Genomic DNA, 24,124 nt, shown 5'->3' on the forward strand with positions numbered 1-24,124 from the left:
CAGAGCTTATTGTAAACTTATAATTTCCTTGCACAATTTTAATGTAAATGTATGTCGCAGGTCCAAAGACGGTGATATTGTGACTCTATTTGTACAGACTGTTCATCCGGAGAAGTAGAGGATGAAGACCATGTCTTACTTCCATGTAAAACGTATTCCCATATAAGGTATAAATTTCTCCCCACGTTGGAAGGTATTTTTAAGGACCGTCAGTTAATGATAACTCTGAAAATCCTGATCTGATTCATGCTTTTTACACATATTTTAACAACACGTATATTTCATATGCTATTATGTTGTTTCCAGTTCAAGTAGGTTTGTGGTTAAGGAAATAGGAGATGGTCTTGCTAGGTCGGGATTGCTAACGGATGAGGTTGATATTTCTGAATTCAGGCCTTGCCAAAGATTCCGAGTATGCCATTGTGAAGTTGGTCTCCATGGAATGGCAACATTTGAAGGATGTTGGTATGACATATGCACATATCTTTCGTCGTGAGAGGCGTGATGGAGTTGTTTTAAAAAATCTGCGTCATAATCACTGCGCAATAAACGCCTACACAATTGATGTTGATAAGGAGGCATCCCCTCTGTGAGGCCAAGAAGTCATAGTAGTGTTAATACGCCAATAATACAGTCCAGAACTTAAACGAATGGCCTTAATCTTAGAGATGAGGTTATGAGAAACGTGATACAATTTCTCTTGCTGCAAAATTGGGTCCCATCATGCTATGTGGTTCAGTTTAAAGGTCAATACTAGGGTGACTGCATCGGGTAAGTATGTGGCAATCTGATAATATGTAGCCTGAAAGATATAGCAATGAACATTGAAATAAAATAATTGTATCGCTTTTAAATCGTTTAAACATTTCATTTTCTGTTTTTTTGTCTGGGGTTTTATTGGAAGAGCATAATCGTTTTCCTAAACTTTGTGTTTGCTTGATGTCTTAATCCGATTTCATTAAGCAGCGGATGCTGTCATTTCATCATTACATCGCATACCATATCATCACCACCATTACCACCTGAATCGAGTTAATGAGTTTGGTTTTACGCCGTTCCTAGCAATATCACAAAGCGGGACACATTCTACCTGTATTTGGGGGCACGGGTTGCCCAGTCGTCTAAGGCGCCGCGATTCGCTGTGCAGAGTTGCATTCCTTGGGCACTCCAGAAACCTATGATTGAGGGTTCGAATCCCGCTTCGCCCCGTTTATGTTTCTAGGTTTATCAGCACCATACCCGTGCTCGTGGGTTTCACCGAAGTGGTAAACGTCTGAGACCTGCATCACTTCGGGCTTTCCTCTCACGTTAAGCTGACACGCCTTGATATAACTGGAATACTGTTAAAAGCGGCGTTAAACCCAACTCATACCCACTCACTCTACCTGTATTGGAAATAGAACTGGGCCTTCGGCATGACAAGCGAACATAGCCACGAGGTTCCCCACCATCCCTACATCAATATGTAGGACACAAGAATGATAAAATATGTCAGCTAACTGATACACCAATTGGGATGCCTTAGCACAGATCTTAATACATTTAAGCACGAACACGTAAACAGTGTTTGCGAAAGTTTAGAATGAGCTTCATTGCTATTTACTCTCTAGGACAATCTATGCAAATGCCGCCGAGCAATAATGGATAATATTTAACTACCTTTGAAAAGGCTTTGTATGAGAAAGGCATGCTCCACCACAAATAGCTGTGATACTAAAAAGTGACACAAAAAACAATAACAATACCAATACAAATGTTTTATTGTACAAACAACATACGTCTGGGATACAGTAATGGGATGTTCACGTGAATGAAAGATATTCCTTGAAAAATGACATAATCAATGCAGTATAACACATTCCCCAGTGGAAACACTGTATAAGTGCATTGTGATAAAATTATCAATGAGATAAAATAAACAAAGTACTCCTATGTAGGCAGGTGAAGAGATATTAAAATGTATGACCTCCTCTTTGTTTGAGTCCAATTTCTACTTCTCACAGGTGTATCTAAAAGGGATTAGGAAATAAGCGGAATATTCTTTTACCACAGTCACATTTTCTTAAATACAATTTTGCAAATATGATGGCTGAAACTTAACATGTAAACACCACACACACACACACACACACACACACACACACACACACACACACACATACACGTCATCATATATACCAGCATCATTATTGAGATTATCATATCAACGTGACGAAGATTGATGCGTTCAGTATAGCTTCTTGTATATGCAGAGACAAGACCGCGAAGACGGATATGCCTTTGTCTGTAAATATACAGGGTATATGTACATTCTGAGGCATACAAGCAGGAATTTTTACAAAGGACGAGTTATAAAAGGGCCCTTTTTGGTACATGTTTTAAAGTTTGATTGGAAATTATGGGAAATGTTCAAAGTGGTTGATTGAAAGCCTTTGTCCCTTCTTACACTTTGACATGAAGTACAAAGGTATCCTGACAGAAATGAGTGACAAAGTTAACTATTGTTTTCAAGGGAAAGCTGTAACATGAGCAAGTCCGCGACCCAATGGTATTTGCATTTCTCGGACACCTGGTGTCATCACTGTTTTCAGTGGTCCATTCATAGCATTTTCACCGCTATTTTGCCTTTTACGCCCAATGGAATCTGTTTCGTTGGATTTGAAAACTGTTTCTTTCTGGCGTTTATATTCCCTATATTTGTACTGCCGATATCTACATCACGTAGGAAAATCAGCTAAGGTCAAAGACGAGCTCATGCTGTGATATCAGAAAAAAACTCTCCCGTGAAACCAACTTTTCAACACATTCTATCCTTACCTTTGCATTAAGTGTTGTCATAAGTTCACAATATTGAACATCTGTATACGATCTCTACAAGTGTTGTATATTTTAAAAATTATGGAGATCCTTTGGGCCAAAACTGGCCCTTATTATCTCTTTCTTATAGATGAGATTTTCGTATCATAACCATTCGTCAGCTCATTCTTCTGGTTAGCATGCCCGCCATGTGCATATATAGGGCACATGCATGCATATATCTACAGCTGATGATAACTGCAAGGGTTCCTATCACAGACTGGAGTCGAACTCCATGGAACGTTTTGTCGTCTTATGAATCAGGCTCTACTTTTGATGGGACGATCTCTAAAATCAACTGACACCATTCCGTTATTTTATCTGAAATATATAAAAAGAAAAACATGTTAATACATATACTTTTCACAAGATCTTAAAGAACTCCCTATTCTTCATATTGTTTTAGAAAGCGGACATGGCAAAAAGGGGGACACCAGAAAGAGGAGTCGTTGTTATATGGGTATATTACTATATATGGGTACATTACGATATATGGGTATATTACTATATATTGTATATTACGATATATGGGTATATTACGATATATGGGTATATTACAATATATGGATATATTACAATATATGGGTGTGTTACTATATATAGGTATATTGCTCTATATGGGTATATTACTGAAGTTAATATGTCATGTCATATGCATGACTTACTAAAACCTGGAAGCTTTACGTTGAAACATATAAGTGGGATGTAGAAGATGAGACTATATCAGCACCTGACTTACCAAAACCAGGAACCTTCAACTTGAAATATACTAGTGTGATGTAGAAGATGTGAGTAGTATATATCAACACCTGACTTACCAAAACCTGGAACCTTTAAGTTGAAATGTACGAGTGGGATGTAGAAGATGAGACCCCCTATGACGAAGAGGAAGGCATACAGGAACTCGATCTGGGGGTCCTCCACGATGGGGGCGATGATCAGGTACAGCGAAATCAGCAGCATAATGATCGGGATTGGGATTGGAACCTGAAATACAGAACACATAGCTCGTTCCTTAACACCTGATGGGCCAACTATATTTTTATTTCCAACTTGTACATACTTCCATAGGTTTTACATAATTCCTGGACAACAGAAGCATCAAAATGTAAAACAATCAACAAAGGTTTACATCGAGTCTCATGTACCTTGGAAGGTAAATTAGTCATATTGGGGATTTTTTCAGGGAAAATGTGTGAAACCAATTTAGTTGACTGGAAAGTTTTCTTGCCATTGCATAACCAAGTATTTTCCAGACATACATGTAGGTAGAGATGAAGCGCTCAATGAGAACCAAGTAGCGCCAACAGAAAAAGTGTGTTGGTTGATGATATACAGCAAAAAAATAAAAGCGACAAAGTCCCTTCTTTGTTCAAAGAAACATGTCCCAAAAGTCGATTGTACGATTCCGACTATACCAGGACCATGACCTCGTTATTCCGGTTCTCGTTAATCCGGAAATGACTCTCTGATAAGGACGTTTCAATTGTTAATCCAGATTAGTTCAGAGTGGAGGGTACCGTCCCGATTAACGATGTTTCAATGTAGATGTGTCCTTTCTATACATTAAACAAGCATAGCAATGGCTTAATAGGACGACTACTTTCAATCCTGATGTGGTCTCTCGATATGGCATTTTCCTCAAGTCTCCATGAAGTTTAAGTGAAACGAATCTTTTTTTAACCGAACCGGGTTACCTTATATGGCCGTTCCGCATCCTTCATCCTAAACCTGAGGACGATGAGGGAGAGGAAGGTCATGCCGTAGAACATCCAGGCTGTGAAGCTGAAGAAGTCGATGAGGCCGCTGATGTCTCCGGGAATAATCATGAGGAGGGCGATGAAGATCTATGTAAAATATATTGGCATTAATGATTATCCCTGTATATATGAATATGACCAGTTGGACGTCATTTAAGAATTAACTTTAATATTTTTTTGCGGTTATAGAAGTACATCTACGTTGATCTGTAAATTTGAGTGACGCAATGTGCGCTCCTCTTTTTTACGTTACTAACTTCATTAACAGAAAAAATATTGTCCTTAATTATTGACAATTAATATCAACATTGATAACTTCATTAACAGTTTATTTAACCCTAAACACAAGAGAGGTTCAGCGCAATAATTCAACTTTAGTCCGAAAGAAAAATATATTGCCAATTATATGCCATGACTTTTAACTGTCGTGGCATACTCATGATGTACCAAAACCTAGAAGCTTTACGTTGAAACATAAAAGTGGGATGTACAAGACGAGAGCCTTTAGGTTGAAATGTAGGAGTGGGTTGTAGAAGATTATACTTGTCTATATCAACACCTGACTTAAGTTGAAATGTACCAATTGGTATAGAAGAAGAGACTAGTGTACTGGAATCTTTAAGATGAAATGTACTAGCTGGTTGTAGACTCTGAGGATGAGACTAGCATACATCAACACCTGACTTACCAAAACCTGGAACCTTTAAGATGAAATGTAACAATTGGTATAGAAGATGAGACTAGTATACTGGAACCTTCAAGATGAAGTGTACTAGCTCGTTGTAGAAGATGAGACTAGCATACATCTACGCCTTACTTACCAAAACCTGGAACCATTAAGATGAAATGTGCCAATTGGTATAGAAGATAAGGCTAGTATACTGGAACCTTGAAGATGAAATGTACTAGCTGGTTGTAGAAGATGAGACTAGCATACATCTACGCCTTACTTACCAAAACCTGGAACCTTTAAGATGAAATGTATCAGTTGGTATAGAAGATGAGACTAGTATACTGGAACCTTCAAGATGAAATGTACTAGCTGGTTGTAGACTCTGAGGATGAGACTAGCATACATCTACGCCTGACTTACCAAAGCCTGGAACCTTCAAGATGAAATGTACGAGTGGGTTGTATTAGATGAGACTAGTATACATGGGAAGGGCTTGCATTTGCTATATTTCGATATACGCAGGTATTTCTTGCATACTTCATCAACATGGGTGCGAAACAACCACAGGCTTAAAATCTACCCATGAACAACAGTGTCTAAAATGCTCGATTATTTCGAACAGGCTGTACTCTAATTCCTTCCCCATAATTTCATTTCGGATGTCTCAAACCTATTTTGTATTTGCAAATGTCAAATACAAGTATAAATATGCCCTGATACGTCAAACTAAGAAATATCCGTGCATTGCCAGTGTCAAATAACAGAATGGTTATGACGTGTGACTGGAACCATGTATTATCGTATCTATATCACTTACATGGGCATGTTATCCAATTGATTATACAACAATAATTCATTGTTTGTATTACTATATTTTCACTTTTTAATAAACACTGTATTACTTTATTAACAGTCATATACTGAAACCTACTGTTAAAAAACAGTTACTTCAGTAGATGACGTATATATACGATATCGTTCTTTCACGATTGTGTGTGACGTCGAGAATCCGATTTGTCCATCACTTGAATAAGTCGAACCTTTTCCAAAAGTTCTTTTAGTTCGACACAACGGCATTCAAATGTACCCTGTAATCATGGGAACAGTGTCACGAGCAACTACTCGGCTATAGCATCGTCTACATAAGATGGTGACAGTGATGAACAAACCAGGAACGACAATGCCATGACCTAACATAACTCACTGTGAACAACATGGACGGCATGGGAGTCAGCTGCTTCACTTGGATGTAGGACAATATCTCAGGCAGGTTGTTGTCTCTGGCAGCAGCATATACAACTCTGAAAATATTGACACGTGGGACAATGATCAGGTATGAAACATACATATCAGCTGAATCCGTAATACATGATGGCCAAGAATAGCCAGGGCCTCATGGCCATCCCCGTGAGTGAGTATAGTTTTACGCCGCTTTTAGAAATATTCCATCAATATCACGGCGGGGGACACCAGAAATGGGCTTCACACAATGTACCCATGGGGGGAACCGAAGCTAGGTGTTCGGCGTGACGAGCGAACGCTTTAACCACTAGGCTACCCTACCGCCCCATCATCTCAATCCTAGAAGTGTGGAGTAATGATAATTGTACACACACACACACACACACACACACACACACACACACACACACACACACACACACACACACACACACACACACACACACACACACACACACACACACACACACACATACATACATATATATATAAATAAATATATAAATATATATATATATATATATATATATATATATATATATATATATATATATATATATATATATATATATACCACTAGGCTACCCTACCGCCCCATCATCGCAGTCCTAGAGTGTGGAGTAATGATAATTGTACACACACACACACACACACACACACACACACACACACATATATATATATATATATATATATATATATAATTGTAATCCCTTTCACCATGACGTCATAGCATTCCATAGTGACGTCATGTCTGTCTCATAACTGTAATACGTAACACGTAGAAAGATAGAACTACAGACAATTACAGTTATTGAGTATTTGATGCGCGAATATTTTAACATTTGAAATAATATCGGTTTCAAAATGATTTTCGCATCAAATACTCGACAATAACACCCGCTAAAGCTTTTCTGTAATGTGTCGCAGTACTCTCGTGAAGCCATAGTGACCGAGTTGCTTATAACGCCGCTTTGAACAAGTATATTAGTATAATAGGGTTTGTCAATTTCCATGAAGGGAAAAAATAAAGTGACCGTTACTACTTTGGTGCCAGCACTAACCTTCCACCACTGAAGGCAGTTCCATTGGCTGCTCCAAACGTTGACACCATGACAGACAGAGGCATGATGACGGCAGCAGCTCCAAGGACACGGTCTCCCCACGTCTACAACATTGACGAGGACAACAGTGTAAACTGAAGCAGAAAATGACAAAAGTAGCACAATCAGGCAACAACAACCATAACGTTAGGACTGGCATCTCCTAGGGCAGCCATGACGGTCAGCTGGGATATGGTGACCTCTCACCACACCAACTACAGTGGTATCCCCTGGCAGTGACCATTATACGACAGCACATGTCTACCATATACCATAGCTACTGACTTGAAGCAGTTCCTGGCCTTAGGTGGCCATCATTGTGATAGAAGGTTGAACACTGCATTGACCTCTAGCAGGTCCTGGTCAGTCATAACGGTGGGGTAGGATGCAGTAACCACACAGCCACTACATCCAGCAGCGCCTGGCAAATTGATGCTAAGACAAGACATCGCAACTTATCCCAACAAACCTATCTGACATGCTGACCACACACCAGCAGCCCCTTGGTAGTCGTGTGACTAGATAGGACAAGTGTATATTTGACAAGCTGCCCAATGACCACAGCCACTGCATTGACATCTCACAGCTCATCGTTTGACTAGATAGGACAAGTGTATATCTGACAAGCTGCCCAATGACCACAGCCACTGCAATGACATCTCACAGCTCAACGGTTGACTAGATAGGACAAGTGTATATCTGACAAGCTGCCCAATGACCACAGCCACTGCAATGACATCTCACAGCTCAACGGTTGACTAGATAGGACAAGTGTATATCTGACAAGCTGCCCAATGACCACAGCCACTGCAATGACATCTCACAGCTCAACGGTTGACTAGATAGGACAAGTGTATATCTGACAAGCTGCCCAATGACCACAGCCACTGCAATGACATCTCACAGCTCATCGGTTGACTAGATAGGACAAGTGTATATCTGACAAGCTGCCCAATGACCACAGCCACTGCAATGACATCTCACAGCTCAACGGTTGACTAGATAGGACAAGTGTATATCTGACAAGCTGCCCAATGACCACAGCCACTGCAATGACATCTCACAGCTCAACGGTTGACTAGATAGGACAAGTGTATATCTGACAAGCAGACCACTGACCACAGCCACTGCAATGACATCTCACAGCTCATCGGTTGACTAGATAGGACAAGTGTATATCTGACAAGCTGACCACTGACCACAGCCACTGCATTGACATCTCACAGCTCATCGGTTGACTAGATAGGACAAGTGTATATCTGACAAGCTGCCCACTCACCACAGCTACTGCATTGGAATCTAGCAGCTCCTGTGTAGTCATCACGCTGAGGTAGGAGATGTTGGTCAAGACGTAGACGATGGTGACGAGAAGGACGCCGAATATATTGGCACGTGGAAGATTTCTGTACACAAATATAGTTACAATGTATATTGATATAATAACATCCAGGTCACCACGATCTCATTTGAGAATTATAATTAGGCCAACCTACATGAATCTTTAAGATATGGTTGCATATGTGTACTGAATAGGTAGTCTTCGTCCTGACATGGTTTGGAACAATTCACCAGGGGCAACGATAACAAATACAAGAAATAAATGTATTCTCACTTGTAAATCCATATGGTAATGTACTCACTTTTCTGGATTTTCAAGTTCTTCCGTAACGTAGTTAAGATTGTTCCTGTGGAAGAGAATGTGTTGAGTTCATAATTATCATGATGTAGTACTTGTTGTATAGTCACATGCACATACATGTATATAAAACACATTCTAGAATAGGTATTGTCAATGGTCAGTTAACTTACCAGCCGTCGTAGGCCCACAAAGCGCCGTAAAATGCCAGCGCTATCGTTGATGGTGAGGTTGTCGACCCCTCAAAACCCTCCTGCAGGACGCTGATGTTGCCTGGAGACATTATTGAATACCTGCTACAATAATGTAGTATGACAGCATGTGTCTGACGCCAAATCCAGGACCATAAAAACGCCAATTCCAGCCATAATAAGTTAGATATTAAATCACGAATGCATTTCTGCCATGGCGCTCTGCAGCAACGTTGCTAACGTCAATCCCAGCTTCAATGGCGGCGGTGTGAGGCTACGTTATGCTCGCCCACCTATTTCAATATCGTCAAGGGTGATATCTAATGATTATTTTCAACATTTCTCACTAAAGCATATAATCTTAACTTTCCTTGACACATATTGTTTGTTTTCATTGTTTTTAGCGTACCTTGGCAAAGGGATGTAATATTATTGCAATATCTTCAGTACTTGACATCCTCGACATCGTCCATAATTCATAACATCAGAGATGTCAATCTTATTAAAATACGATCTCAGTAATAACAAAGATCTGAGGACATCCCATTATAGTTACCGCTAAACAAAAATGCCTCGTAGTTATCGCCAAACAAAGATCTGAGGACATCGCATTACGTGTCATGTCAGAACAACCTTTCATCCGACCAATGAGAGCATCACCAGGTCAGGAAAGTGACAGTCGGAATGTGTTTTCTAATCATGCAACCTCGAAAATGTTAACACGGGATATGCCGAACGACAGTTAAGGGCTGTAAGACTAAATCCGTCAAAATCATCGTTTGTCTCCCACTTCAAAAGGAACGGAAGAGGCTTTTAATCGTCTTTGGGAAGTGCCAAACAATCTGGGACATATATTAGACATTCCTGTGGGGGCACGGGTAGTCCAGTTGTCTAAGGCGCTGCCATTCTCTGTGCAGAGTTGTGTCCCCTGGGCATGCCAGAAACTTATGATTGTGGGTTCGAATCCGGGTTCGCGCCGATTATGTTTCTAGGTTTGTCAACACCATACCCGTGCTCGTGGGTTTCACCGAAGTGGTAAACGTCTGAGACCTGCATCACTTCGGGCTTTCCTCCCACATTAAGCTGACACGTCGCGATACAACTGGAATACTGTTAAAAGCGGCGTGAAACCCAACTCACTCACTCAATCTTCAGTATTTGATCGACATCTTTGTCAAAACAGTTTTCAAAGCGTAGTCTGGAATGGAAGTCGCCAGTTTGAAGCAAGTGCTGTTTAACTCTAGAAGTCATTTCAGTTGGTTGGTCCAAGTTCCTGAAAGGCCGATGACGTGACCTGTAAGGGGATGTCCTTAGGTCTGTGATTTGCAGTAGCGAGAACTACGGTCTGATTTTAATGAGATTGGATTGCGCCGATAGAACAATGACTTAACTTAAGAACCCACATATCTTTGCTTTACATGAGCTTTTATATGTGCATCTTGACTTAATTCACTTAGATATATTTCACATCTTCAATTACATAAGACTTTCTTCAACATACCTTCCGCCATCTTGACTACACCGCCGACGATGATGATGCCGAGAGCGATGAGTTTGGCGGCTGTGAAGACGACCTGCACCCTTGCGGCCAACTTGGTGCTCCAGCTATTGACAATGCCCACAGTGACTGGAGTAGAAGCATTATAATCAGACACCACACACAGCGGGACCACCCTGCCTGCCGATAGTCTTTGTTTGTTTGTTTGTTGTTTAACGCCGCACTCAGCAATATTCCACCTATATGACGGCGGTCTGTAAATAATCGAATCTGGACCAGACAATCCAGTGTTTAATATCATGAGCATCGATTCACGCAATTGGGCTAGATGACATGCATCAACCAAGTCAGCGAGCCTGACCAACCGATCCCGTTAGTCGCCTTTTACGATAAGCAGAGTCACCTTTTACGGCAAGCATGGGTTGCTGAAGACCTATTCTACCCCGGATTCTTCACGGGTCCCTGCCGGTAGTCGGAATCGTACAATGAATGATTATGGAAATAGTTTTTATCTCTTTTATCTCACACTTTTGCGTAAAAGTACGCAAATATGTATCATCTTTGTTATATACATTCACCAACATTGTGTGGGTGGTGGTGGGGGTAGGGATGTGACCATACAGTTTGGTATAACCGCAGTTAACTGTATACAACAAATGGCCAGGACCCCCCAAAAATTCGTTATATCCGTCAGTTCGTTATAAGCGTAGTCTTCTGCACATACTTAAAGTAAAACAATCATCTTGGGTCATGGACTTGATCACAGTGTGTTTTTCTCTTGAAGTTTGAAAATCGTCTTTTCCGCTTAGTTTAGTCTAGTTTTCCGTAACATTAAACGTTGCCATTTCTAGTCGCCCAGAAGGATCCTTATTGTGCTTCGACCTTTGATCATGATCAAGTGGATGATACAGTTAACTACCGGTTATAACGAACTCAAAGGGACCCTAATTTTAGTTCGTTACAAACGTAGCTCGTTATAAGCATATATACAGCCTATATACAGCAAATGGCCGCACCCCAAAAAGTTCGTTATATCCGTCAGTTCGTTATAAGAGTAGTTTACTGTATAGACATTCTCCCCATATCATGTGATGTTCCTCGGGATGAACTCACTCAGTGCAATGGCCGCCACGATCTTGGTGGGAGCAACTGGTGCGCCACACATGGTGAAGAAACTCTCCACGTACTGGGCGAACGTCAACGTGATGATCGACAGCGACGACGTCCTGATGACGATGACGGACGTCCATGAGTAGAGGAAGGCGGGGATGTTACCGAGGGCGGCGCGGATGTAGGCGTACTCCCCTCCCGACAGACGGATCAGCGTCCCCAGCTCGGAGTAACACAGCGCCCCTAGAAAGAGCATTCAATAGTTTCTTGCTACAAGTAGAGTACAGTTAACTACGGTTATAAAGAACTCAAATGGACCCTAAGTTTAGTTCGTTATAACCGTAACTCGTTATAATATTTTGTTTTGTTTGTTGTTTAACGCCACACTCAGCAATGTCCCAGCTATATGACGAAGGTATGTAAATAATCGATTCCGGACCAGACAATCGAGTGATTATTGACGTAATGAACATCGATACACATAATTGGGATACGATGACATGCATCAACCAAGTCAGCGAGCCTGACCACCCGACCCCGTTAGTCGCCTCTTACAAGCATGGGTTGCTGAAGACCAATTCTAATCCGGAATCTTCATGGGACCAGCTTGTTATAAGCATATGTACAGCATATATATACAGTAAATGGCCGCCCCCCCCCCAAAAAAAAATAAAATAAAAAAAATAAAGAAAATATATATTTAAAAATAAAAAAAAACAAAAACAAAAATCGTTATATACGTCAGTTCGTTATAAGCGTGTTCGTTATAAGCGTAGTTTACTGTATGTATATATCAGAATATTCCGTACAAGGAGAGATATTGTTATAACTGTAAGGACTGTTTTGGAGGTTCTACCTTTTATTGGTTTGCCCATTGTATGGTAGTATGCGACTGGACCTTCTTTTTACATGTTATCTTAATCTGTCATATTTTACGTCCTATCCTATATATTCAATTTGTTTCTTGTAAGTCGCGTACCTGTATGTTATGCTTTCTGATTTATGATGTTATGTACCTGTAAGCGAGACATAAATAAACCCATCTGTCTGTAGTAACCACAATAAACTGATTATTGAAAGTATACCGACAATGTGTGGTCAGCACACAGGACGCAAATAAGGTGAAGTTAGGCAACGTCGGTCGCGGAGAATAGCTGGATGGGAAACTGTTACGTATCGACTTCCAAACTGAACCAATACGTTAACCTATACATCTATACTTAAAAGAATTCAGTTTTAAATCAATACAAAAATAATATACAGGTAACAATTGCGTTATAAAATTCACTATGTTTACAAATCGATATAAATTACTGCACAACATTTACAATGGCAGTACACAACAGAGTGGCAGTACAAAGTTCAATGGCAGTACAATTACAATGGCAGTATAACATATAATTGCAGTGATAATAATATCATCTACATCAACAGTGGTCAAGCTTCCAAAACAGGACTAGGCTGGATATCCTAGGTCAAAAGAATAATCTTCACACATCCGCTGGTCTTGATGTAATGTGAGATGAGAGAGGCACGCCCTTGCCCCCTTATATAGTCTCAATACCTTCACTCCAACTTCTAAATGCCACTGAAAGAAGAAACCTTCTAGAAGGTTCTGTATAGTGGTGGATCAGCCTAGATGTTCTGGAAGATTTCAAATTACTCTTGGTCCCAAAAGCATTGAAATAAAGTCACTTCCACACCATTGCTTACATTATGTAGTAATACGTTCCTGACAACTACCCATTATTTTGGGCTTTCTTAATACATTTGACTGCCATGCGGGTAGCTCCCTCGCTCCCTAACCTGTCATGGGGAGACTGTCATATGCACCTACCCAAGAGAGCGATGAGTCCCGAGGCTGCCCACACCACCAGACTGAGTCCCACTGACCCCGTGTCCCTCAGAACGCCCTTGGGGGACACGAAAATACCCGACCCTGAAAATGTGAACCTGAATTAATTTAATATGTTACATGCAGTGTGTGATGGTCACAACGCTTCAAAGATATAAACAACCACGTGTCTCTCAGTTGTCAGTATTGACTTATATAATCAAGGAAATATGAATGATTCTTAATGTTTGTATTAACAAACTGATTCATCATTTCCTGTGGAAACATTTTGTTAAAAAAATTTTTTTGTTAAAAATGTTTGCGCGTAATAGTTGTTCAATCTATACAAGCGTCGCCATTTTCCAATCATTGTTGCTGTGTTACCATTGGTTACAGTAAGAGCAATTTGCTCTGCTTCCGCTGATTGCAGATTTGCATCCAAGATTCGCCTCGATCACTAGCCTTGGTTTGCCAGCATAATGCCCGTAGGCAAATGTCCTCTTTGGCTCTCATCGCACATAGGCCTGACCTATTATATCATATATAACTGATATATTGTTCAAAGTGACGTCAAACCCAACTCACTCACTTGGTTTGCCAGCATAATACACGTAGGTTTCGCCAAAATAGTAAACGTCCCCTTTGGCTTTCACAGCACATAGGAATGATACGCCGTGATGTAACTGAAATACTGTTCAAAGTGGCGTCAAACAAAACTCACTCACTCACTTGGTTTTTTCAGTATAATATAATACCCGTGGGTTTAACCAAAATGGCGTGCGTCCCCTTTGGCTATCATAGCACCTCGGGCTGACTCGCCGGGATATAACTGAAATACTGTTCAAAGTGGCGTCAAACAAAACTCACTCACTCACGTGGTTTTTTCAGTATAATACCCGTGGGTTTCACCAAAATGGTGTTCGTCCCCTTTGGCTATCATAGCACCTTTGGCTGACTCGCCGTGATATAACTGAAATACTGTTCAAAGTGGAGTCAACCCTATCCCAAGCGATTCCAGTATTACCTATGATAGTTCCGACGATGATGGAGATTCCGCTGAACACGCCAACATTACGTTGCATCTGCACCTTCTGGACAATTTCCACCGTGGTCGAGCTGGTATCGTTGTCAGCGTTGTCATATGGGGGCTTGACCTGGCGCTGTCGAACCGAGTCCAGGTCTCCATTCTCCCCATCTGGGCCTGTAGAAGTGACTTCACACATATACATTACAAATATACTGCTATTATGTGACTCCTGTAATAAGCCTGGCGAAATCTTACAACAAAGTGCCCCTCATTTGACGTCACATCCGGTCTAATGTCTGCTAGATGGCGCCATTTTGAACAACATTATGGACATGTAACGGATATATATATATAGGTAATCACATGTGTGTTTTGGGATATTGTATCAGGAATTATATATTGCATTTAGCAAGCCTTGACAGACAGATATGTAATTAGGTCGTTCAATATCAGGTAAGTGTTTGTTCGGTCACAGTTTATCTTAGCTGGCAAATAACATAAATTCGTCAAAGTACTTCCATCAACTCTTACTGTGTTTCCTAAAGACAAGCGAGTCAGAAAGCAAGCGCCGCAGTAAAGATAACAATACACTATATCACAATATACCAGCTGTAGTCATAGACCTCACAAGCGACTAACGTTGACTTCGTAGATGCATGCCATCGTATCCCAATGATATCAATCATTGTATCAATCACTGGACTGTCTGGTCTAGACTAGATTATTTACAGATCGTCGTCACATAGTTGGTATATTGCTGAGTGCACAGTTAAACAACAAACAAAGAACAAAGATCTCGCGAGATCTGCGTCGTATGCAACCCGTCGGCTACATGCATGCTGTATCAACTAATTGTACCGTGTAAATGTCTCTTAAGGTTAACTAACGACCTAGGTATCTGTAGGGTAGGACGCGCGTACGCATCTGTTCAGGCGAATGAATTGTGTAAGCCCCAATACCTTGTCGAGGGACTTGCAATGATGTATTCATCTTAAGACACATCAAAAGAAAAACGTATGAAACTAAAAAGAAGATTAACTGACGTAAACCTATTGTTCTTATGACGCAAAGTGTCAATTTGGTGACCTCTTCCACACCAGATGGCTTCATATAGTAATGTTCAAAACAATGGGACACACTACGAGAGCTGTACATTAGACACATGACACGTGTTATCGTCGAGGCTGTACATACCTCAATGCATGGGCACGGGTTAAGATAACAGACTATTATCATCAACAAACATGACTATGTAAATGGAGGAACGAAACCACTCGTAACACGATATCCTCTTATTTTCAATTATCTACGCCGCTCACAGGTCACCACGGGGTCTGGAGTCCATAGAAAATTTGAAATGTACAACGTCGGATGAAAGGTCTGATTAATTAAGTTTACATGTCTTTATGCACTTCTACAAATGTTATTTTTATCCGACAAAATAAACCTTTAAGGGTGGAAAGGGTTCTCATCGTGGAAACAACGATATCTCAGAATAGCAACATGTTGACAAATTATATCAATAATATATTTATATTTGGGGTCCACTGTGTTTGTGTGTGAGAGAGAGAGAGAGAGTGAGAGAGACAGAGAGAGAGAGAGAGAGAGAGAGAGAGAGAGAGAGAGAGAGAGAGAGAGAGAGACAGAGACAGAGAGAGAGAGAGAGAGAGAGATGTTTCAATACTTCAGGAATTACGTTTGTTTTCATCATACACTGAACTACTGTATCGCTATCTTGGGTGGATGTAAACTGGGTAAAGTCCCGTCGTCTGTGGTAGCAAGAAATATATTTGAGAGTTATATTTCTTCTATTTAGATACACCTTCACGTCTATGATCTGACAGGTCCGTGGCTATCATGTTGTGTTACGTTACCGATACCACCGACCAATAACACTAGACTGCCATTCGCACACTCATACAGCCTGTGTCAATATCACCAGAGGGGCTGTCACGTGAGAGTCACGCCCTAACAGGTAGCGCATAAATATGGAAGACAGCATTGTTAAGTCTTTACAGCAACACGGACCGACTGTGTTATCTGGCCTTGGGAAAGTAGCCATTCAGAATCGTTGACCGAAAGCCTGGTGTTAACCTGGTGCATATCTGCACGCTTGTGAATCGTGGACCGTATTTTTCGGATCATCTGTGTGGTTTGTGTCGAGGTTAAGGTGAAGAGTTAGGGAGGAAGATTGAAACCCTATAAAGAACTTACTTGAAAAACTTTTACCACCAAGAGTCACCATGATCTCAGACAAATAAACAATATACGTTCCACACTCTCGAACTCTTACTTACCACCACTCTTTTGAACCAGACACATTCAAAATATGAAGTAACCTTTCTCTGGAATGTACACTTTCTTCTACACTATTGTGTTTTAAATGTAGAGTAACACAAGCAATGCATTAACCTCCTTGTTACTTTTTATCTGGGGATAGAAGAGCAAATATATTTCGTACTCGTTTAATTCCTGTAATTCCCCCAATGTAGATTTATTTTCAGTCAATTTGTCAGAAAAAGTAACATGCCGGTGTGGAAATCAATGCAAAAACGTCTATCAGTTTTTTCTCGAATGTCCCAAATATTATGTCATTAGAACTTCATTATAAAACAATAGCTTATCAGTTGGGGGTTAATTCTTGACCCAAACAATTCTCTCTGGTGATATTTCATGCTATTCATCACATACCATCTTTATATTCAAAAGTGTGCACAAATATATCATGGTAACAATGATATTTGATTAACATTTTATTTACTTCAATGTATATTCATATACATCTAATATTTTAAATTTGTTGTTTTACCATTTTCAACCTCTCACCGGATGACTGGTGTACATAGTTTATCACAGCAATAGTTTATGTTATTTTATTAATTACTAATGTTACTATTTCAATGGAAGTATCGCACTGTGAATTCTCTTTATTTAGTTCAATGTTTAATATTATCACTATTGTGCGCTGACTGTATAAAGTTTATTGAAAGGTCGTTGACAGTTGGATAACTTTTGCCGTATCACTTATGTCAATAAAATATGTTTAAAATAAAAACAAAGGACTTGTCGGAATTGTATGATGGACGAAAGTGAATCAGTTCGTGTGTTAAAGAAAACAACAACTATAGTCGTTCCTTATCCTTAGGCCTCCGTGGTCTAGTGGTAGAGCGTCCGCCCGGAGAGCGGAAGGTCCGGGGTTCGATCCCCGGCCACGTCTTACCAAAAGACGTTAAAAGATGGTACTTGTTGTTACCCTCTATGGCGCTCGGCATCAAGGGGCTAAAACAAGGACTGGTCGGCTCGGAGTCAGTATACTGTGTCTGAGTAGGGTATTCATTTTAAACTGCGGCATGGTATCTCAGTGAGTTAGCACTATAAATCGGCATCAGTCCGGGCTAGTACAAGCAGCCAGACACACACACACACGTGCATGCACGTCGCTATATAAGTGCAACAATCTTGGACGCGACGTTAAACCCAATTTCACCCCACCTCCTTATCCTTAGACGTTGCCGTTTCGACCTCATAAACATGGCACGTTGAAGTGCAAACATACCATTCACCTGTTGAATGCCGTGTAACACATTCATGGGTTCATGTTGGAAAGCATACGGACACTTGTCGGAGTTCACACATATGAGAAATCTTTGTAAAGCTTATAGGTGACGGTTACACAATTTGTTTTCATAGTTTTAAATATAAAATGTGACCTATTTTTGACCGAGTGGATTAAGGTGACAGTGGGAATATTTATTGTCGTAGGAAAAAGGGAGATTAAAACATTGGTACAGTACATACAGCTCCAGAAATTAGTCGAGTGAGTGAGTGAAGGAAGCAAAAGGATATTGTTAATCGCCGTGGCAAGCTCTCACACGAGAGCCTTTAAATAATAAATAAAACAGTACCTGCTATGAAAACCACATGCATATTGAAATTATGTGGTATCAATTACTATTAAAGACATATATATGTTTTAAATAATAAAGGAGGCCTGTAGCCAAGGCAAGGCAAACGAGTGACTTCACAACGTTCCCCTCCGTTGGTGTACCTTGGCATAAAACTAGTCACTCTTACGACAAATAATACAGTGATGTGAACCTATTCTTATCCGGTCTCACAGGGAAGAAATCAATTATATACACTGGCGAGCTAAAGAAGCTATGCCCAAATCTAATTTATAAGAATTTAGATTCGAACACGAAATAATGTTCCCAAACCATATAAAACCAATCGCTGAAATGCAACAGACAAGGGACAGCCATTGTACAAATGCCGGTAGGCCAGGGCATGCTTACCCTTTTCGCGAACGCCTGGTGTCATCACTGATTTTCAGTGGTCCAACCATATAGTTTTCACATCTATTTTGCCTTTTACGCCAAATGGAATCTGTTTCGGTGGATAATCTATATTGGTTATTCTCTTGGACTGGCATCATATAGTAATCGCTATTCACTAAAATTAGAAATGCACGTGCACCATGATCAAATGATGCATACGTGTATAATAAGAATTCCCAATAGTCGTCAGTGCATAAGGAGCCCAGTTGTCACTGGTCGATAGGTACGGAGACCATACAGGTGGAGTCGGTTAGTAACGGTCCTTCTGCTGACTGGATGTCCAGGGCTGTTTGCGGATGATGACGGATGATAGGAATGTGCATTTTTTAGTGATTAAATTCACTTTTCTCGCAAATCACGTGAAGCGCGTGCACATGTTCATAGGGAATAGGTCAGTTGAATTCCAGCTATGTGTTCCCAACTGTTTTCGTACTGTTTGGCAAATTTGTTGAAAACTGACGACCATTTTGTATTTGGTGGCGATTCCCTTGCCCCTCAGTTTGTAACACGTATTATCCATCACTTTTTGCAGGTCAATAACGTCAACCTTTTGTCTTAGCTACCTCGCTTTCCTGACACCCCGATCTCCTGTCGTGAAATGAACACCTCTGAGGCCACATTGATAGTCAAGTTAGAACACGACCTAACACTCCCGCAAACAGACGTGACTACAGGCACTCTTGGAAGGATGGCGCCGAAAACCAAATGGCGTTATCCAACGTCTCACGAACTCTGCATGACGTTGGTGGATGTTGGCGTGCGGCAATGTGATATTGACAGAGCTCACTTCAATTTCATTCATGCAGGGTGACTTTATTGTCATCCATATTATTTCCACTGTGACTGCTACCTGACAGTCTGCCATGCCCTTGCTGTCCGCCCAGAGAGCGGAAGGTCCAGGGTTCGATCCCAGCTCGCGTCATACCAAAAGACGTTGAAATATGGTACTTGTTGTTACCCTGTCTGGCGATGGGCATTAAGGGACTAAAACAAGGACTGGTCGGCTCGGAGTCATTGCACTGTCTCTGTGTGGAGTATTCATGTTAACTGCGGCATGGTATCTCAGTGGGCTAGCACTAAAAATCGACATTAGCCCGGACTAGTACAAGCGGCCACACGCACGCATGCATGCACGTCGCTTATAAGTGCAAATATCTTGGACGCGACGTTAACCCCCATTTCACTTTACCTCACCACATTGTGGGACCTGTCCTTTCGCTGCCAGTGATTTACTTCTCACAATCGTTTCTCTCCATTTGCTTATGTCATGGTTAGAAACGCTACATGTGGAATATCCTTTTGTCAAGTCTGATACATAGTTCGGGATAGTTACTTTTGCTCGTGAGTGTGGTAAAGTCCTGATATAATGAAATCGGGTTTAGAGAACAGGTTGTTTAATGAAACCAACAATAGTTAGAATATAACGAACTTCAAGAGTGAACAGCGACAAGGGAAAAGCTGTTAGAACACAATACATTGTGAAAAAATGTGTTTATATCCCAAACACAAACCTGAACTCGTTCCTTGAAATTCATTGTAGGTAATTTAAAAAAGGGGCAGCTTTCTTGATGTTTATTAAATTTAGTGTTTAATAAGAATATTAAAGTTTAGGACGAGGGCCTATCGTAGAACTGACACATGCATAATTCTAAACCTGTTTAGATTATGAAGATGTGGTGTTTAGGCAGTGAGACGACAGCTCAATTCATGTGTTTATACCCTTAACGTGTTAAGACAGAACATACCAAATGTGTATTCCGTATTAAACACATTTCTAACATGTTTATATCAAAAAATTGGCTTGTATGTCTTTACATTCAAAACACATTGTTTACATTGCACCAACGTACACACCATGCATACATAAGGGAGATTATATATCAACACTAAAACAAACGCCTGGCAGTTCAAGGGTCCTCAGTTCAACATGCTATATCTACACGCCTTAGCAACGTATGAATTTTCTAAACACTACAAAACTGGCCTTGACCGATGTACACCACAGCAACATATACATGGTTTCTACACCTACCCAGAAAGGCCTTACGATTGTAACTTTTCAAAATGCGATTTTTTTTCCAGTTGTAGTAGAAACTGCCAGATGACTTTAATTAGGTTTCAGGGTTCTCCTTGAAGATAGCAACAGAACGTTGTGTGTTTTAATACTGCATATGTATTTTAATACTGGATTTATATTTGAAAACCACATCTGTATTTTATTACCGAATATGAAATTTTGGAGCTCGATAGTCACAAGCTGTCGTTGTACAATCACGGGCAGCAATAACGGCTCTGCGTCTCCTCGGCACTGACTGGATAAGTGGACGAATTCTGTCCTGAGGAATTCTGCTTGTAACGCGTTGGCCAGTTGTAGTAGTGTCTGTGGCGTGTTCTGACGTTGACGTACACTCCGATCGAGTTCATCCCAGAGGTGTTCGATTGGTTGAGATCTGGAGATCACGACGGCCAGGGCAAAACGTTGATGTTGTCATTATGAAGGTAGTGTGAAGGACACGAGCTGTGTGCGGCGCAGCGTTGTCCTGTTGAAACAACTGGCGGTTCTCGGACGGTCTGCAGTGGAATTGATCTGTGTGTATCGGTCAAGTGGTACTGCTGTGGACGTTGAAGTAGCGTGCAACAGAAGACTGCGATTCCCCTCTTTGGATACGTCCTATGGCGATGTTCCGATCGGCAGCGCTGAGTCTCGGCATTTTCGAACTTGAAAAATGTTGACAATCTTATGACAAATTATTGGCTTATGCTTGCCTTTGTATAGCCAATATCACGAGTTACGAATGGCATACCTTGCACGTGCATTTTGCTTTTATGTTTTCCTCCATGACATTTTTGAACAAATCGACAATGGCTGTGTTTTGACGCAGCGTTTGTCGAATATCAGGCCACCAACATTTTCCAAAAACATATATCCAATTTATATACCGGATGTTGTGTGTAGACAGGTTCAATGAACTCCATACTACTTGTGCGTATCTTTTTTTGAAGAGTGTAAGTGCAATAATAATATAAAAAAATTGAACGCGGCGTTAAACCCTTCTACACCACCATCACCAATTTCTTCTGCATCTCTGTAAACTAGAACTAATAATGCAAGTTACAAGTTGCACCTCCCCCCTCCCCCTACACACACACCAAAATAAAATAAAATAAAAATAAAAATAAAATAATAATAATACTTAACAAAGAAAATCAACAAAACTAACCTATGGTTGTTCTAATTGTTGTATTGCGTATGGTATGTGAAGTCTCCACGTTTATAACATTAATTTATCACATTTTTCTTACCTGAAGGTTTATCATTTGCCATTAGTCAAGACAGCAGGTATCCTCGGGAATCGTCCAGGTGAAAATGCAGCTGAAATGCCCAGGTAAAGGTGCAGGCGACTGTCTAGGTGTTGTTTGCAATTGTGTCGGCAGTGAAGTCGATTATGTCAGAATTACTGTGACCAGCGTCTTGTCACAACTACGTCATTATATATCCGCGACGCAGGGCCGCGTGTATCAGCTTGGTAGGTGGAGGGGAGAGCACGGATAGCGTGCCGGAGCCCCTCCCCCTGGCTTCAAGTAGGTCAGGGGGGGTTGTTTTTGATATATGACCGACCTGTGATATATATAAGTATTGTTATCATCTCAACGTGTTATTGACATAACTCTGAGATAGGCTTGATAACGTTTATCTGTTATTAATTGATGATATATGTGGCTTCTCAAGTGAGGCATGGTATACACTAGGTGGGTAGGTATATGTGTGTGAAGACTTTGGAGGTATTTTAACACATTTGAGGAAGATAATTTCTGAGATTACCATGCAAAAATGTGAAGCTTCGTCGCTCTTAAAATCTGTTCAGATAACAACTGGTTTTCAAGTCAGGCTTTGAGGTCAGATGAGCTTAAGTGTATTTGAGTTTGTGCTCCGACCTCTACGGACGTGTGTGAGAGAATCTTGAACTACGTGTATGACGGATAAAGTCGGGTTGTTGACTCGGCGGGGTCAGTAGTGGCAGTCTAGAAGGACAATGGGACAAAATGTATCAATCAATTTCATTGTCAATAAACAACAAATACTGTTCATATACCACAGCGTATACTGGGATAACGTGGTTTGCCATTACAATTTTACAAACAGTGTCAATGAAGATTCATCGTCAGTACTTAATGGGTTCTGTATACAACGTTGCTCAAGGACGTGAAGCACTGACGATGATAATTATAAAGATTGTTTAATAACCTGGTATTATCTTCCTCTGGCTCTCGTGCCTTCACGTAAATAAGCTGTTGTTTGTTTGTTTGTTTAAAGCCGCACCCGGCAATATTCAATCTGTATTACGGCGGTCTGTAAATAACGTGTCTAGACAATCCAGTGATTAACATCATGAGCATCGGACTACATGCATCAATCAAGTCAGCGAGCCTGGCCACCCATTGGTCGACTCTTACGACAAGCTTGAGTTGCTGAAAACCAATAGGTGTCCTAACCCGGGTCTTCACGGTGAGATACTACGCAAAGGCCAAGCATGTGCGGATCCCGTGTCAGAATAGGTCTCTGGTACTACAAATGTCATGCTTATTTCAAGTGTCGACTGGTGGTCAGGTATCATCTTACTCGATTGTGTTGACCATTGCGCATTTTTTCGATCATTGGTTTTTTACAGACTTTTTACAGACCTTCGTGATATAGCTGGAATATTGATGACATCGTCGATTTCTAACATTCACTTAATTATGGACTCCTAGAGGGCACATTGTAGCGTTGTCGCCAATTTTAAGCCTATTTTACATCTTTAGTAGGGGCGGCAATGCGACAAGGCGGCATATTTTGACCTTAAAAATGTGGCTTCG

General features: G+C 40.7%; 1 protein-coding gene across 1 annotated transcript; it reads right to left on the minus strand.

Annotated features, from left to right (window-relative positions):
* Positions 1-1,783: 1,783 nt before the first annotated feature.
* On the minus strand, positions 1,784-22,801 carry LOC139451246 (b(0,+)-type amino acid transporter 1-like). Its single transcript, XM_071232946.1, has 13 exons — positions 22,571-22,801; positions 14,928-15,104; positions 13,907-14,008; positions 12,073-12,312; positions 10,963-11,088; positions 9,444-9,543; positions 9,275-9,319; positions 8,914-9,037; positions 7,596-7,699; positions 6,494-6,590; positions 4,554-4,703; positions 3,675-3,843; positions 1,784-3,177 (listed from the first exon to the last, which is right to left on the minus strand). The coding sequence occupies exons 1-13, from the start codon at positions 22,590-22,592 to the stop codon at positions 3,110-3,112; spliced, it is 1,524 nt and encodes a 507-aa protein (XP_071089047.1). The 5' UTR covers positions 22,593-22,801; the 3' UTR covers positions 1,784-3,109.
* Between the last annotated feature and the right edge of the window lie 1,323 nt (positions 22,802-24,124).

The sequence above is a fragment of the Haliotis cracherodii genome, unplaced genomic scaffold, assembly GCF_022045235.1.
Source record: "Haliotis cracherodii isolate W230 unplaced genomic scaffold, xgHalCrac1.p SCAF_10, whole genome shotgun sequence".
Classification (NCBI taxonomy): domain Eukaryota; kingdom Metazoa; phylum Mollusca; class Gastropoda; order Lepetellida; family Haliotidae; genus Haliotis; species Haliotis cracherodii.

Excerpts from the sequence above, each read along its gene's own strand:
- LOC139451246 (XM_071232946.1), bottom strand. The coding sequence starts at position 22,592 with ATGGCAAATGATAAACCTTCAG. Across the intron at positions 11,089-12,072 it reads CGTGGCGGCCATTGCACTGA|TCACTGTGGGCATTGTCAAT; the intron begins GTGAGTTCATCC and ends CTTCTACTCCAG. Across the intron at positions 9,544-10,962 it reads TGTAGTCAAGATGGCGGAAG|GCAACATCAGCGTCCTGCAG; the intron begins GTATGTTGAAGA and ends TAATGTCTCCAG.